The sequence below is a fragment of the Chanodichthys erythropterus genome, chromosome 22 (genome assembly GCF_024489055.1).
Source record: "Chanodichthys erythropterus isolate Z2021 chromosome 22, ASM2448905v1, whole genome shotgun sequence".
NCBI lineage: Eukaryota > Metazoa > Chordata > Actinopteri > Cypriniformes > Xenocyprididae > Chanodichthys > Chanodichthys erythropterus.
This window is the reverse complement of record NC_090242.1, coordinates 35,398,946-35,415,505: the sequence shown is the minus strand read 5'-3', so window position 1 is coordinate 35,415,505 and position 16,560 is coordinate 35,398,946. Positions and strand designations below refer to the sequence as shown.

The 16,560-nt window shown below is 33.3% G+C and overlaps 1 protein-coding gene across 6 annotated transcripts in view; it reads right to left on the bottom strand.

Annotated features, from left to right (window-relative positions):
- LOC137012072 (transcription factor 4-like) overlaps window positions 1-16,560 on the bottom strand; it is a 184,629-nt gene that overhangs the window by 125,636 nt on the left and 42,433 nt on the right. For all 6 annotated transcript variants that reach the window (XM_067375079.1, XM_067375077.1, XM_067375078.1 and 3 more), the window contains 2 exons: window positions 13,160-13,212; window positions 8,710-8,806 (listed from right to left, as the gene is read on the bottom strand). In XM_067375079.1, the coding sequence (XP_067231180.1) occupies window positions 8,710-8,806; window positions 13,160-13,212 (150 nt within the window). The remainder of the gene's footprint in view (window positions 1-8,709; window positions 8,807-13,159; window positions 13,213-16,560) is intronic.

Genomic DNA, 16,560 nt, shown 5'->3' with positions numbered 1-16,560 from the left:
AAAAGATTTTAGAATGAAAAGAGAGGAATCTCTCACAATAAACCATCCCAGAGTCTCCTGAGCTCTAAAACAGCACTAATATTTCCCCCATTAACACACATTCCAGATTCCAGTGCACATGTAAACATGATCAGTGTCCAAATCAGGATTAGGAATCTCTGTCAGGGATTCATGTGACGTCCGAGTGATGAATGACAGTAATATTTCTCTCAGCTGTGAGCGGGACGGATCGGCACAAAGCCTCGTTTCTGAGCCGCGCTGCACAGAGGGCAGAGACATGCTGGCAATGCCCAGGGGCACGGCGGCATCTCGCCACGTCTTTCTGCATTTGTCGGCGTCTCTCTCCGTCTCCGTTTGTCTCTCATGCCAGTATTTTTTTTATAAGGTACATCAACACGCCGGAGCTGCGGCGCATCACTGGAAAACTGCTTTCGTTTCTCACAACAGATTCAGACACATAAAGATCAAAAACTATTTACATATAATCTAGGATAAAAACCTAAATAAAACAAAAATAAGCAAAACTATTTTAAAACACCTGATTTTTTTTTGATAAGTAATATTATATAGTAATATTACACATGTAGTAATTATATCTCCAATACAGTATTATTAAATGATAAAATAATGAACAGCATAACTGATGTGTTTATGAAACAAAGACATCAAATACTTATCGTCGTATGTAATATATATAATATTATTTGTTCATATTATATATTTGTTTTAAATATTTAAAAAATGTATTTTAATATGCTTTTTAATGTATTTTAATTTGCTAATTAAATTATATAATATTTAATATTTATTTCTAAATATATATTTCTAATAATTGTCATTATTATTTGCTAATAATATTTAAATATGCATTTCTTAAAATTAATATTATTTGCTAATATTATATAATATTTATATCCAAATATGTATTTATAATAATTAACATTATTTGCTAATAACATTATTTATTCATAATATTTAAACATTTATTCCTATTGTAACACATTTTTTAAACTCAGAATACCGTATGCAAACGGCTGCTCGACGCGTTATTTGAGCGTTCGTGTTTTTCATCGCAAAACAAATACACAATTACTAAAACACACACACACAAAACAGTGAGTTGCATGAGGATTTAGTGTATGCAGTGTGCGTGTGTGTGTGTGTTATGCCAGGCATGAGAGATGTTGTGTGGCATCTGTGCCAGTTTGGCCGTGGCAGACGTTACGCACAGAACAAAAGAGCTTGGGATGTGAACAGGCGGCTCGGCCCATTTCACTGCGACTGGACGCAGCATTTTATATCATGTAGTCCACTGCATTAATCTGTAAAAAAACGAGAAACATTAATCTGAATATAAAAGCTTTAACGCTGAAAAAAATAAAATAAAAAACGCAGTGTCGCCTTATCAAGATGGATTTTGCAAAAAATTTAGCAAACCCAGAAAAAAAGTGACCGTGCTGAGCTCAGAGAAATGCGAGGGAATAAACTTTTTGCGCTTTTTATCTGTATTTGTTCACAGCCAACACTGCCGCCGCCACCGTGCAAATGCTTATTTCATTCTTTTGTCATTCAAATGAAGCACTAAATTAAATACAGACACATAAACACTCGAGTGGCTTAAAAACCCCGAACGCCAGGACTGCAGATTTGAGCTCAAACAAATCCGCCACTGTCCCAAACCCCACGGCGTCCAAAAACCCGCTTTTCTCCGGCCCCGTGGAGGCGGTCCGAGAGAGAAAGAGAGAGAGACAGACAGCATAGGTGAAGGTCTCTGAATGTCTCTCGGCGGGTTAACTCGTGTCCTGCAGGATTTGCCGTGACTCTTTCTTTCAGGAGCGGGATAAGATCCTGACACAGCGCGTCTCTTTTTCTTTTGCCGGCAGGATTAGTGGAAACACTCCCCTCACGACGGGATGCAAATAACCTTTCACTTCAAAAAGCACACGGAGCGGCCAACTTTTCCACGTCTGTCACCTCCGAGCGCACGCGGCGGCGGCTTTAGGATCCACGAAAGAGAGCTGAATGGAAAATGCCGACACTAGTGCACTTGAATTTCCCGTTGTGCTGAAAGCACTGATTCGACACATTCAGATTGTTCTTAAGTGCTGCGTGCGTCAAAACTTTTGCCACATACGGTGCAAGAAAATTAATAATAGTGCACAAATAAAATATGAATATTTTTTCATTTAGGAGACATTTTTACCAGTATCTACTGAATGCAAGCAGCTTTTACAGTCAATGCAATGTGTTGCAATGATCACCTCAGTATGCATTAATTATCTCACAAAAACAAATATAGTCATTTTGAATTTGTGGTCTTATTTTGTGCAAATCAGTCTGATCAAGAAGAAAAATCATGGTTCATTCATCACACTGGAAATGGAAGGCCCAGACGAGAGCACTGCATTATGGGAAACATCTCTCAAGAAATATGTATAGCCATTATTTAACACCTTTTGCCTTACACACTGATTTAACCTGGTTAAAAACAAAAATCAAAAAAAAGTAAAACAAATTAGTTTCTTTCTCTCCAATGAAACTTGAAGTCAAACGGAGCCGGAGGACGCGGATCGACACGTCAGTCTGTCGTATCCCACGGTCGAGATTAACACACTCTCACGGAGAGCTTCCCCACCGGGATCTTTTCATTTACCGCTTATTGTTTCATGTTTTACTCGTTTATGCTGCTTTTCTGTGGTTTTAATGCATGGGATTAAAAAAAAGAGACAAATTCAGGTCACGACCCTCCTGAAGGAAACTAATGCGATTGGTCTGATTCTCGTGAACGTGTGTGTGTGTGTGTGTGCTGCTCATTTCTGCAGTATGCATGGGATTTTTGCATGCATTCATGCAAAATAACCACAGCAAATCTGAGCAGCAAATCTAATAAAAATGTTACAAAATTAAGACTTTCGTCAAATAAAAATATAAATGGTCCCAGCACTCATTGTAAGATAATTAACATAATAATACTAATAATAATTAGCCTTTTTGAAACAGCCTTTCATTTCCAGTGTGATGATGTAAAATCAACACAAATTAATTGACAAAGCTACAAAATAAAATAAATGACATTTATAACAGCCAGGAGTTTCTGTAAGCAAGCCAATTCTTAAAGTCCTTGATGGAAAACCATTTTTAAAGAAAAACCCACAATGCATCAGACCAGAGATCTTCTCAAAAATATTACTCTGTGCACTGCCTGCTATTTTTTTTAGTAGTAGTATTTGTACTGTGTAGTATGCATGTTAATGCATGACTAGTGTTGAATGTTTAGTACAGAATCACAAAATAAATGCATGTTATTTTATATTTTTAAGGTTTTCCATCAAAGAATATAACTGCACTCATGCATCTGTATTAAACATTAAAAAACTAGCCATGCATCAACATATTGTTTCAAATACTACTTTTTAAAAACAGCAGAGTAATATTTTTGAGAAGATCTCTGATCTGATGCATTGTAGTTTTCCATCATTTCTTCTGTTAACTCAAGGACACACAATTGCAAGACATTATGCGCATCTTCAGCAGCAGTCAAACACCCCAGCGACACACACACACACACACACACACACACGCGTCTCTTCAGCATGCAGCATAACCGCGCGCAGCAGCGATTCGGCTCAGCGGATGGACGGACAGGTGCGTCTAAGGATTCCCAAATGCACTGCAACATTCCCAGCAGCGTTCCCTGCATCTCCCTCTCTCTTTAAACACACATCAGGCCGGATCGCAGGGATCTGCACGTTCTGCGCCGGTCTGTAAGGGGTTAAGCGTTTCGTGCCAGCATCTCATTTGCATACGGTGCTTTCAGTTTTTTTTCGCCCCCAAAAAGTTGGCAGCACTCCTCGTTTTCCATAATGCCAGCATTTGGGAATTGTGCGTGGAATGAAGCCGATCCAATCTCCTGCCTGCGACATGCATTTTCATTAATTACAGCCTTGTCAGCAAAAGCATTATCGAAGCTGAATATGAAAATGCTAATGAGCGCTCATTTACATATTTTTCTTTGTCGGAATGTCATTAATTATTACGTTTTATGATGATGAATGCAGCTGTCGATGTTCTCCCAAGCATAATTAGCTATCAGAATGCACAGATATGATCAGCGCCGAGTCCGAAACTTATGATCCCGGGAAAGTTTCCGAGGCCGTCCGATTCCGGTTGACGTCGACGTGGCTGACACAAAAAATAACCCGAAAAAAAAAAAAAAAAAAGCAGCTTAATTAATGCAGTCCTTAATTACTACAGCATGATGTCAGCGACTTTAATTAAGAATTGGCTTGGTTACAGAAACTCCTGGCTGTAATAAAAGTCATTATGGAGCTGAGCTCCAAAACCCTTCAGTTAGATGTGCACTGCTCATTAACACACACACACACACACACACACACACACAATGCATGCTCATCTCCAAGGATCTGGTTTAAAATCTCATCCGACTTTTCACTTTTTTAATAATAACCCAACCTTTTGCACTTTTCTTTCCGGTCGGGGAAAACGACAGAATCCAGTTCATGTGGCTCAGCCGCTGGGATCAGTGTTTATCAGTAAAAAAGAAAAACAAGGCGCGGCAGATGGGGCTATTACACATGACCAAACCGATCCATCAGGACTGAAGGGCCCAGGTGCAGCCCAGCCGCGCAACAACGCGTCATTTCACAGTCTGTCACACACACACACACACACACACTCACGGTCCTACATGAGCGACCCGGCGCTGCTCCCGCGAGGGCTCATCTGCACACGCATGCACACACACACACACACACACACACATGCGTGGTCCTACATGAACGGCCTGGCCTGCTCCCGCGAGGGCTCATCTGTAGTTCCTGCCTGACTGAGCTTGACCTGATGTCTTCATCAAACACACACACTTACACACACACACACACTGGTAATCATTCATGCTACCATCACTGTACCATGGTAATTTTTGTGCATGCAACAGAGTCTTGTTTAAAGCTTTTTTCCATGTTTATCTGTCTTTAGTGTTTAATGTTGCAGTTTGTGCATGAAAAAGTGTTTCTGAACTCCCTGAAATTGAGTTTTCTTCACAATAATCCTCATTTACATAATTCATGCGCAGAATAAAGGGGCGGGGCCTGGTTGAGTTAGTTAGTAGTGTGTTGAAACTGGCGGTTATGGTAAGGGGCGGGACATTTCCCAAACACCAATCACAACACACTGCTTCAGCCAACCAATCAGAGCACAATGTGCTTTTCAGAAGGCGGAGCTTCATAGAGACAGGAACTAAACAGAGCGTTACTGACAGACTGGGAAGAGAGGAGCTGCAACAATGAGGAAAATAATCAACATTCAAGCTAGTAGAGCACAAAAACAACATCAAGAAAAACCTTAAATGAAATTTGGACTAATAAATTGTGTCATTTTGAGATTATCATGATAATATTAATAATAATAGTCTGTCTTTCTCTCTGATTAGTTTAGAGGCGTGTCCTAAAGCAGTGAACCAATCAGACGCTTTTTCCCAGGAATATCAGGACGCCTTTCTCCTGCATTCCAGATGCCAGAGCTCCATAAACACGGCATTTACAGTCCTTCTACTTTAACAAACAAACACAACTGTGTTCTGAAGATCGATTTTACACTCATCATGTAGTTTAGATTTCTGATAGCATTGAATAAACACATTTACCATGGTGTGGCTGTAATTTACTCCAAAATATGAATGAATGTTTTTACTATGGGTATATACGGAATAATCACAATTTGTAATGATTTAAAACTTTAGCACTGTGTCAAAATGAAGCATCCTTGAAATTAAAATAAATAAATATTTGTTTTTTTTGTCACAATTTAGGCAGAAAAAAAAAATAATTTAAAGAAAAACAATAATATTAAAAAAAGTCAAAAGGCTAAAAACATATATCAGTTGTATCACCCAGCTCTAATGCTGTAATGGTTACCATGGTAAATGTTCATAAGGGATGGATTCATCTGTTTGTCTGTTGAGAAGCGATCTCTTTAGATTTGAGCGTATGGTCAATTTACACCTAAATGTCCCTGTAGATTCCCTCGGCGGGAGTGACGGATCCACCGCGCTCCACGTCTCATCGGCACGCTGTCAGATCGACCTCAGACGCCACAGAACACACACCTCGCTCTCTCTCTCTCCAGCCGCTGGGATGAAGGAACGTGTTAATGAGATCGGAGGAGGTGAGGAAGAGCATGTGACGGGAGGGTCGCAGGACTTCAGGACCCTCCAACCCTTGAACCCTCCTGACCGTCTCTGTGTGTGTGTATGAGTGTGTGTCAGTGTGTGTGTGTGTGTGCGTACACACTGATGAGTGTAACAGACATCTATAAAACACATTACCAGCATAACACTTACATATATGTTTGTACTTAATATTATTATATTAAAACACTGACATTCATTTATTTATAAAAATACATGGCTAATAATTAATAATATCAACAAATTAAATAAGATAATATAACATGAACTCATTTTAATATAACATTTTAATTTATCACGTTTATCTTACTAATATGTATGCATATTAGTTTTTATTTTATATTTACATGGACTTTTGCTCTCAGTATTGTTTGTGCCTTTAGACACTTAAATGTTTATAATATAATATAATATAATATAATATAATATAATATAATATAATATAATATAATATAATATAATATAATATAATATAAAGATACATTGCTTTTTTAAATTAAATTTAATTAAATACATTTGAAGTTTGTTAAGTTTTGAATATAAATAAATAAATAATAATATAAAATATTATAATATAAAATATATAAAATATTTATATACATATAAATATTATAACATATTTATATTTATAATATAAATAATATATTATAATAAATAATATAATATAAATATGAATAATAATACATAATTTTAATGATCTTTACATATAATTTAGAGCTAATATTATTATATTAAAATATAGTAATTTATTAATAAAGTAATCTATAATTATATTATAAATTTATTCAGAAAATGTATTTATAACACATCAATAATACTTTATAATAATAATATTAACAACTAAGGGTACATTCATTAAAAATCCATAATTATTATTTTTTACATTTTGATAAAAACCAACAAAAATATAAACAATATATAATTTTAATAATTGTGCTTGAGCTCTAAACAATCTTTTTTTAATAAAATCCTGATATCAATTTACATATAAAATAATAATTTATAATATATAATAATTGTATAATATAATAATAATAATTTATAATTATATTAACAAAATACATGAATAATTTATAATGGTATTAACAAATCAAACAATTTAATAATAATTATTACATAATTTAATTATATATTATTCATTTTTAAATACAATAAATATACTAATAATAATACATTTAATTATTAATAAATGTAATTTATATGAATGATATATCATTTTTTATAACAAAAAATTCAAAATTCATGATAGATAGATAGATAGATAGATAGATAGATAGATAGATAGATAGATAGATAGACTGATAGATAGACTGATAGATAGAATGAAGTCCAGTGTTATTGTTGCTCAGAAAGCAGAACACAGTCACTCCCATCTTTTTTTTCATTCCACATCATTTCAAAAAAAGTCCTCTAATAAATTACGAGCAATCACAGAGGTCAGCACTTTTCAAACAAACTTCTCTATATGCATAAAATACTGCAGGCCGACAGGAAAAAATGCTTGCTGAATAAACAGCAATAAAGTATTTGTGTCTGAAAACTGCTTGCAGGAGACAACAAGAATCCGGCGGCTCTTAACTGGGCCTCGCAGAGACCAAACCTGCTTACCAGTCTGGAACTTTTGTGTGCTTCATTTAGCAGGTACATGACAGGAGGAGAACAGTGTGCTGGTGTGGACTGCACCTGCTCACACACACACACACACACACACGCTGCCCGGCCCTCCAATGCCAACAAACATCCTAAAAGTGAGTCGCTATTCCGCTGTGATTAGTCCTTATTAAACACCTCGCCGTTATTACAGACTTCAGCCAATGTTTTGATTACGTCCATTAACACACACACACACACACACACATGCTCCGTAATTCAGCCGCTTGTTCTGCAGGCGTACTGAGACTCACAGGTCAGTTTAAAATGAATGGATGTGTTTCAACAGGAAATACATCATCACAGGCAGGGAAACCGAGTATATCGAATGCTTTTCATTGGGTATTTTTAAAGTAGACATAAATATTGAGGTTTTACAACAAAACAACAACGTGCAAAATATTTTGATTCATTGCATACTAATAAGTTCCTTTAAGGTCCACGTTTATGAAAGAGGGAGATCGGGTCACATGGTTTAAGTCAAGCTTAATTAGTCCGGGGTGATTATCTGACTCACTGACCATGTGCTCACTGGATGAGACTGAGACGCCAGCGGCAAAGAACGGCATTGTGGGTAAATGAGTGCATCCGCTCAGAGTGTGATGTGACCCGTCCCGGTGCGTTTCAGCGGATAATACCGCTGTAAAACCACAAACTACTGAACAAAGATGGACACTTTCAAGAAACACAATCAGGCATGAATCATGAATCAAACGCCACCAACACCACAGCCAGCAGGACTGATTCCCAAATGAAACTGATTCAAACAAATCATCAAAAGAAAAGCCAAACAATCAGAACAATCAGCAATCCCATCATGCTCAGCTGCAGGCGAGTTCCTCGACTCTTACCTGCTAATCTGGAGTTGACGTACGGCGGAGAGATGCTGTCATGTGACCCCAGGTCCCGACTGGGCATGTGACCATACTGAGAGCCGTCAGCGTAATTCTGCAGGGGTCAAAGGTTAAAGGTCAAACAAAGTGATATTTTTATATTCCGAATAAGACATGTGGTTAAATAAGGTAAATTTCAATAAATATATACATGATGATACAAAAATAAATGACAGTAGATAAATTATATTATATTTTATTAAGCCTATGCATGGTTTGAAAAGATAATACTATGAATTAAAATTCAATAAATATATAAATGATAAAATAAAAAAAATACTTAAATGTAAATTAATGACACAAACAATAAATAGAGAGAAAATCCATGTATTTAAAAAAAAAATATTTATAAAATAAAAATGAATATGCATACATATGGTTCAGTAAATTAAAATGACAATAAATAAATAAATGGTAAAATAAAAGATAGTACATGCATGATAAATAAATGTTATATATATATATATATATATATATATATATATATATATATATTTATTTATTTATTTATTTATATATATATATATATATATATATATATATATATATCGCTCTTATATATTATTATATATATTTTATAGTAATATATAAGAGGGATATTATAATATATATATATATATATTTTTTTTATTTAATATATATTATATATATTTTATTTAATATATAAGAGGGATATTATAATATATATATATATATATATATATATATATATATATATTAATATATATATATATATATATATATATATATATATATATTATATATATTAATATAATATATTAAATAAAATATATATATATATATACATATATATATATATATATATATATATATATTATTACATTATATATATATTCAATATATTATTACAATGAGAATTTAGTGGTTAAAAAATGTTTTTTTTTTTTATTATTATTATTATTTAGTAATTTTATTAATTTCAAAATAAAATCAAAATAAATTAAAGGAATAATTCACTAAAATTTATTACTGAACCATGCCAATAAAAACAAAACTATATTACAAATGATTCATCCAATATTTGTGCTAAATTTTTAGGACAATTAAACACATTTAAATCCCTAAATTCTCATTACTGTTATGAATTTTACTCAAGTTTGTTTATCTAATTAATTTCTAAATACATAAATGCATAATATAATATAATATAATATAATATAAATTAATTATATAATTAATTTAAATAAATAAATATATTTATCTTATATATTATCATTATCTATATATTATTATGATGAGAATTTAGTGGCAAAACCCAAAAAATATGTAATATAATATAATATAATATAATATAATATAATATAATATAATATAATATAATATAATATAATATAATATAATATAATATAATATAATATAATAATTCATTTAAATTAATTACATAATTAATTAATTTAAATAAATAAATATATTTCTCTTATATATTATCATTATCTGTATATTATTATAATGAGAATTTAGTGGTAAAACAAAAAAACATAATATAATATAATAGCTAAAATACACATAAATAATAAATGTGTATTGTAGTGTGGCCCTATTTAAACTATTTACAAATACACACATGGTTCAAAAACATAAATATTAAATTAAAATGACAAAAATAGTAATACATGGTAAACAAATAACATAACATAATGCAGCTAAAATAGACAGATATTGAGGTGTTTAATGGCACAAATAACAAAAAGAGGAAAAACATAAACAGTATAAACTTACACAGTTAATAATACAGTTGGTCTTACTTTGCACAATGTAATAACTTGTTTCAACACCGAAACGACTTTCCTTTTTGCCTGACATCACAAATACCTCTTTCTCTCCAAACACCTTCCTCTATATCAGTTTTTTTAATGTCCACTTTATGATTTAATCAAATCTTGACCCTGTCCAGCCTTACATTTTTTCCCAGCTGAATATTCATAAATAGCTGGCATAAATTACATTAGTTTACAGGTCATGTGCTCAAGAATAATGTCAGTCTTGAGTGTGGCTTTCAAGGTAAATTAGTGTTAAAATCAAAAGCGTGTCGCGACACCCTCAACCTTTGACTGTCATTTAGGTGTAAATGTGTTTTATTTCCCTTCATCTACAGTTAAAGAGTCTTGACTCTCACTCCGGGTCACTGGAAATAAAGTGTGTTGACGTTCCAGCTCTGAGAAGTTCATTCACAAAGACGGCGAATGAAAAGTTCACGGGATGTTTTACACGAGGGTGAAGATGTGAATTCATTTGCATTCGGCGGACGTGTGGAGCGCAAAGTTTGTCCGGCGTGTGAAAGTGCTCCGTAAGCACGTCCTTGATTCACCTCTGCAGACCTGAGCGCTGCTTCTGCTGACGGCAGACGCTTCCCGCTCTCAAGACCCTATCAAAGCCACCTCTGACCTTTCAGACGACGCCGTCAGATCCAGAGGCCAAGAGGAACCGTGTCAAAATAACGCGCAAAAGTGCAACACGTAATGCAGAAATCGGCGAAAGAAAAGACAACGTGATCCAAAACCTAGTGAGCTGACTACATAGACGACATCATAGATGAGACAATCCCACAATGCACTGCAACTAGCTCAAAATGCAAGAATGTTCATCCAAGGTGGCGGATGAGAAACATTATTAGTATTAAATGCTTAAATTTCATTTCAACGTTGATAAAAATCTATTACTTTCATGACAGTTAAACACATTTTAATGCCTAACGAACTTTACTTCTAATTAATTTCTAATTAATTTTGTTTTTCAATATAATATAATATAATATAATATAATATAATATAATATAATATAATATAATATAATATAATATAATATAATCATTTAAATTAATTAGATAATTAATTAATTTAAATAAATACATATATTTCTCTTATATATAATCATTATCAAAATTATTATGAGAATTTAGTGGTAAAAACAAAAAGGTTTGTTTTTCTAATTTCAATTATTATTTAGTAATTTTAGTCATTTCAAAAATCGAAATAAATTAAAGGAATAATTTACTCAAATTTATTACTGAACAATGTCAATAAAAAACTATATTAAAAATGTTTCATCCAATATTTGTGCTAAATATTCATGACAATTAAACATTTAAATCACTAAATTCTCATTACTGTAATGAATTTACTCAGGTTTGTTTTTGTAATTAATTTCTAATTAATTTTGTTTTTCTTTATAATATAATATAATATAATCATTTAAATAAATTAATTAATTTAAATAAATAAATATATTTATCTTATATATTATCATTATCAATATATTATTAATTTAATTTAGTGGTAAAATAAAACAGGTTTGTTTTTCTAATCAAAATTATTATTTAGTAATTTTAGTAATTTCGAAAATCAAAATTCACTCAAATTTATTACTGAACAATGTATTTTAAAGAGAAAAATATAAAATAAATATTAATATGCATATATATGGTTCAGTAAGATAAACATCCTAAATTAAAATGACAATAAATAAATAAATGGTAAAATAAAAGATAATACATGCATGATAAATAAATTATATATATATATATATATATATATATATATATATATATATATATATATATATATATATATATATATATATATATATCAATATATTATTACAATGTGAATTTAGTAGTTAAAAGTTTAATTTATTTTAATTAATTAATTTATATGATTATATTATATTATATTATATTATATTACATTATATTTTATTATATTATATTATACAGAAAAAACAAAATTAATTAGAAATTAATTAGAAAAACAAACCTGAGTAAAGTTCATTACGGTGATGAGAATTTAGGGATTTAAATGTTTAATCGTCATGAGCACAAATATTGGATGAAACATTTATTACTGAACAATGTCAATAAAAAACTATATTAAAAATGTTTCATCCAATATTTGTGCACTATATTTTTGCTAAATATTCAAGACAATTAAACATTTACAAATTCTCATGGCTGTAATGAATTTGTTTTTCTAATCAATTTCTCTCTCTCTCTCTCTCTCTCTCTCTCTCTCTATATATATATATATATATATATATATATATATATATATATATATATATATATATATATATATATATATATATATATATATATATATATAGGAATAATTCACTCAAATGTCATTTATTTCTGAACAACATCAATACGAAACTCTCTTAAAACTATTTCACCCAATATTTGTGCACTATATGCATGTTTTTGATGCTTAATTAATGTTAATTTAGCATAATGTGTGACGAGTTGAGCAACATGTTAACGCCAAACTGTGAGTCCAAATTAGTCAAAATGTATTGCCAATACAGCGAGATTTAGAGCAGAACATCCATGTGTCACACGTGTCCGAGGTTTGAACACTAAAACCAAAAGCGTTTATAAATGTGTAAAACTCACTTTTGTTGAACGAACTCCATTTCCCCACGACGAACTCGCTCTGTCCTCCAGATCTACAGAGAAAAACAGAAAACAACTCAATTCACTCATCAATTGATTCATAAATCCTGCTCAAATCTGCACTGAAACGAAAGATTGAGTGTCCTAATTAAATAAAAACAGCTGCCATTCAGACACATTTCCCACAATCCCGCTGTAATGAAGGTCGTCTGTGACATAAATGTGATGTTTACATACAGCAGACCCCGTTTGTACAGGTCTAATCCTAATGACGGAGAAACAATACAACAATGTACACTTTATAAAGGCCGTAATTAACGGCGCGCATGTGGCTTCTGTCTTTACATTGTTTCTGGCTCTTTTTCTTCCTGGCTTTATTGAATCGCCCACTGCGAAACTCCCGAAAACCTCTTCTTTCTGCGCTTCGACAAATTCTCTCCCACTCACAATGAGACCTCAATCAAAACACGCTTCCTTTCTCGAGCCGCTCGTAAAACTTCACTTCAAAGCAGCCCTCGGAACGGCGGCGCATGAAAGACGCGCGCTCTTTGTTAAGACGCTCATTTATCGTAAAGTCAACAGCTGATAAAAGGAGCCTCCATTCAGCGAGCCGAACGCACAAGCGCACGGGCCTTCGTGACTTAAAGATAAACAAACAGCTTTAAAATAAGCTCAGATGAAACGGTTAAAAGCAGCAGATCTGTCATCGCGAGCACTGACGTGGGCCGACGGCCAAAGCGGAGACAAAAAAGACGCAGGTACAGACTGTCATCGGCCCTCATGACATTCACACAGACAGATTCCCACTAATCCCAAACTATCCCACTAAATGAAAGCGTGTCCAGGTCACATTGCACTCCAAAACAACAGAAATAAAAGCTTATTTTGAGAATTTTTCATTGTGTTTTTACTTTCATGACAATTAAAGTTAAGTTAATAAATAATTTAGTCATTTGAAAAACTATAGGAATAATTCAATCAAAAATATCATAAAATAGACATAAATATCTAATTTTAATGAGGTTTTATAGTCATGTCACAATGCAAAAAAAAAAAATTGTTACACATTTGACATAATTTCCTGTCATAGTCTCTCATAGTCGCTGGATCTGAGGTCACACACACACACACACACACACACACACACACAGACACACACACATCTCCAGTCCTCTAGAAGGGTTTCTCTCTAAAAGCCAGTTCAGGTGAGACATAATGAATTTATTTCACACACACACACACACACACACACACACACACACACACACACACACACACACACACACACACACACACACACACATCCATTATTTATCAGACTCTCTGTAACTCTCTCTGTAATTTATTACTCTGAATCTCTCTCCTTATCAGCTACTGCCCACACATTCCCATACACACACACACACACACACACACACACACACCTTTCACCTCTCAAACCTCTCCTTGCACCTGGGGTCTCACTGCCTAGGGCCAGAACAGACCAATAGAACCACATAACACACACACACACACACACACACACACACACACACACACACACACACACACACAGAAATTGCAGCTCCATCTTAGTGCAGACGGATGGATTTGGGGAGTAGTGATGAAAAAGAGAAATATGAAAAGATCTGTGTGTGTGTGTGTGTGTGTGTTTCAGTCAGGGTCTGAAATGACTCATTTATACACCAATCTCTGGCACATTAACGTGAGGTAAAACCACAATATTCTCACTCACACATGTGATAAAATCACAAATAAAATCTCATTAATATCTCAAATGTTTCTCCTAGAGAGCGATGGAACCAAATTCAGACTCATGCCAAAGTCTCATGTGTCTCCTACACCAAATTCAAATGTATAATATAAAATATATATATGTATATTATATATATATCAGAGGTCGCGTTAAAGGTGCCGTAGAACGTTCTTTCACAAGATGTAATATTAGTCTAAGGTGTCTCCTGAATGTGTCTGTGAAGTTTCAGCTCAAAATACCCCATAGATTATTTTAAATTAATGTTTTTAACTGCCTATTTTGGGGCCTCATTAACTATGCACCGATTCAGGCTGTGGCCCCTTTAAATCCTCGCGCTCCCCACCCCCCGAGCTCTCGCCTATAATACAGTGCATAAACAAAGTTCACACAGCTAATATAACCCTCAAAATGGATCTTTACAAGATGTTCGTCATGCATGCTTCGGACCATGTGAGTATAGCATTTATTTGGATGTTTACATTTGATTCTGAATGAGTTTGATAGTGCTCTGTGGCTAAAGCTAACATTACACACTGTTGTAGAGATTTATAAAGAATGAAGTTGTGTTTATGAATTATACAGACTGCAAGTGTTTAATAATGAAAATAGCGACAGCTCTTGTCTCCGTGAATACAGTAATAAACGATGGTAACTTTAACCACATTTAACAGTACATTAGCAACATGCTAACGAAACATTTAGAAAGACAATTTACAAATATCACTAAAAATATCATGTAATCATGGATCATGTCAGTTATTATTGCTCCATCTGCCATTTTTCACTGTTGTTCTTGCTTGCTTACCTAGTCTGATGATTCAGCTGTGCACATCCAGACATTCTGCCCTTGTGTAATGCATTGAACATGAGCTGACATATGCAAATATTGGGGGCGTACATATTAATGATCCCGACTGTTACGTAACACTCAGTGTTATGTTGAGATTCGCCTGTTCTTCGGAAGTCTTTTAAACAAATGAGATTTATATAAGAAGGAGGAAACAATGGTGTTTGAGACTCACTGTATGTCATTTCCATGTACTGAACTCTTGTTATTCAACTATGCCGAGGTAAATTCAATTTTTGATTCTAGGGCACCTTTAACCGGAAATTTTCCGTCATTGACGGAATTTTTTTTGCAGTGACGATCAAATCTGAAGGCCGTCCATCATTTTGACAGATTACACCGAGGCTGATGTAACTTTAAACTGTAATTCCCACCCCTGTCCAGATGATGGCGAGTGCGCTCCAGTGTGGCAGCAGAGTGCGAGTTCAGTCTCCAGAATAAAATGAAAACGATGCGTTTGATTACACACAGGCGAGCACCCATTTTAAGTCCATTTATAATAATAAAGTTATAATACTTATACTGACATAATCAAGTTTCTAATCCAGTTCATTTTGTTTTAAATGGTTTGTTTTACTATTTTTATTTACTATCAAGTTTATGGTCAACAAATGGCTTTTCTATGTTACATGACATTGTTTCCAACACTGATTGACCAGATTAGGACATGATACAGATTTCGGTAACTACTGTATCTTGCAACATATTTTCTGATGTTCATTAATGTTTATTTCATTCTGTAAAGTAGTAAAGAGGAAGAGATGATCGCATTCACTCATGATCCGTGACAACTGTTCA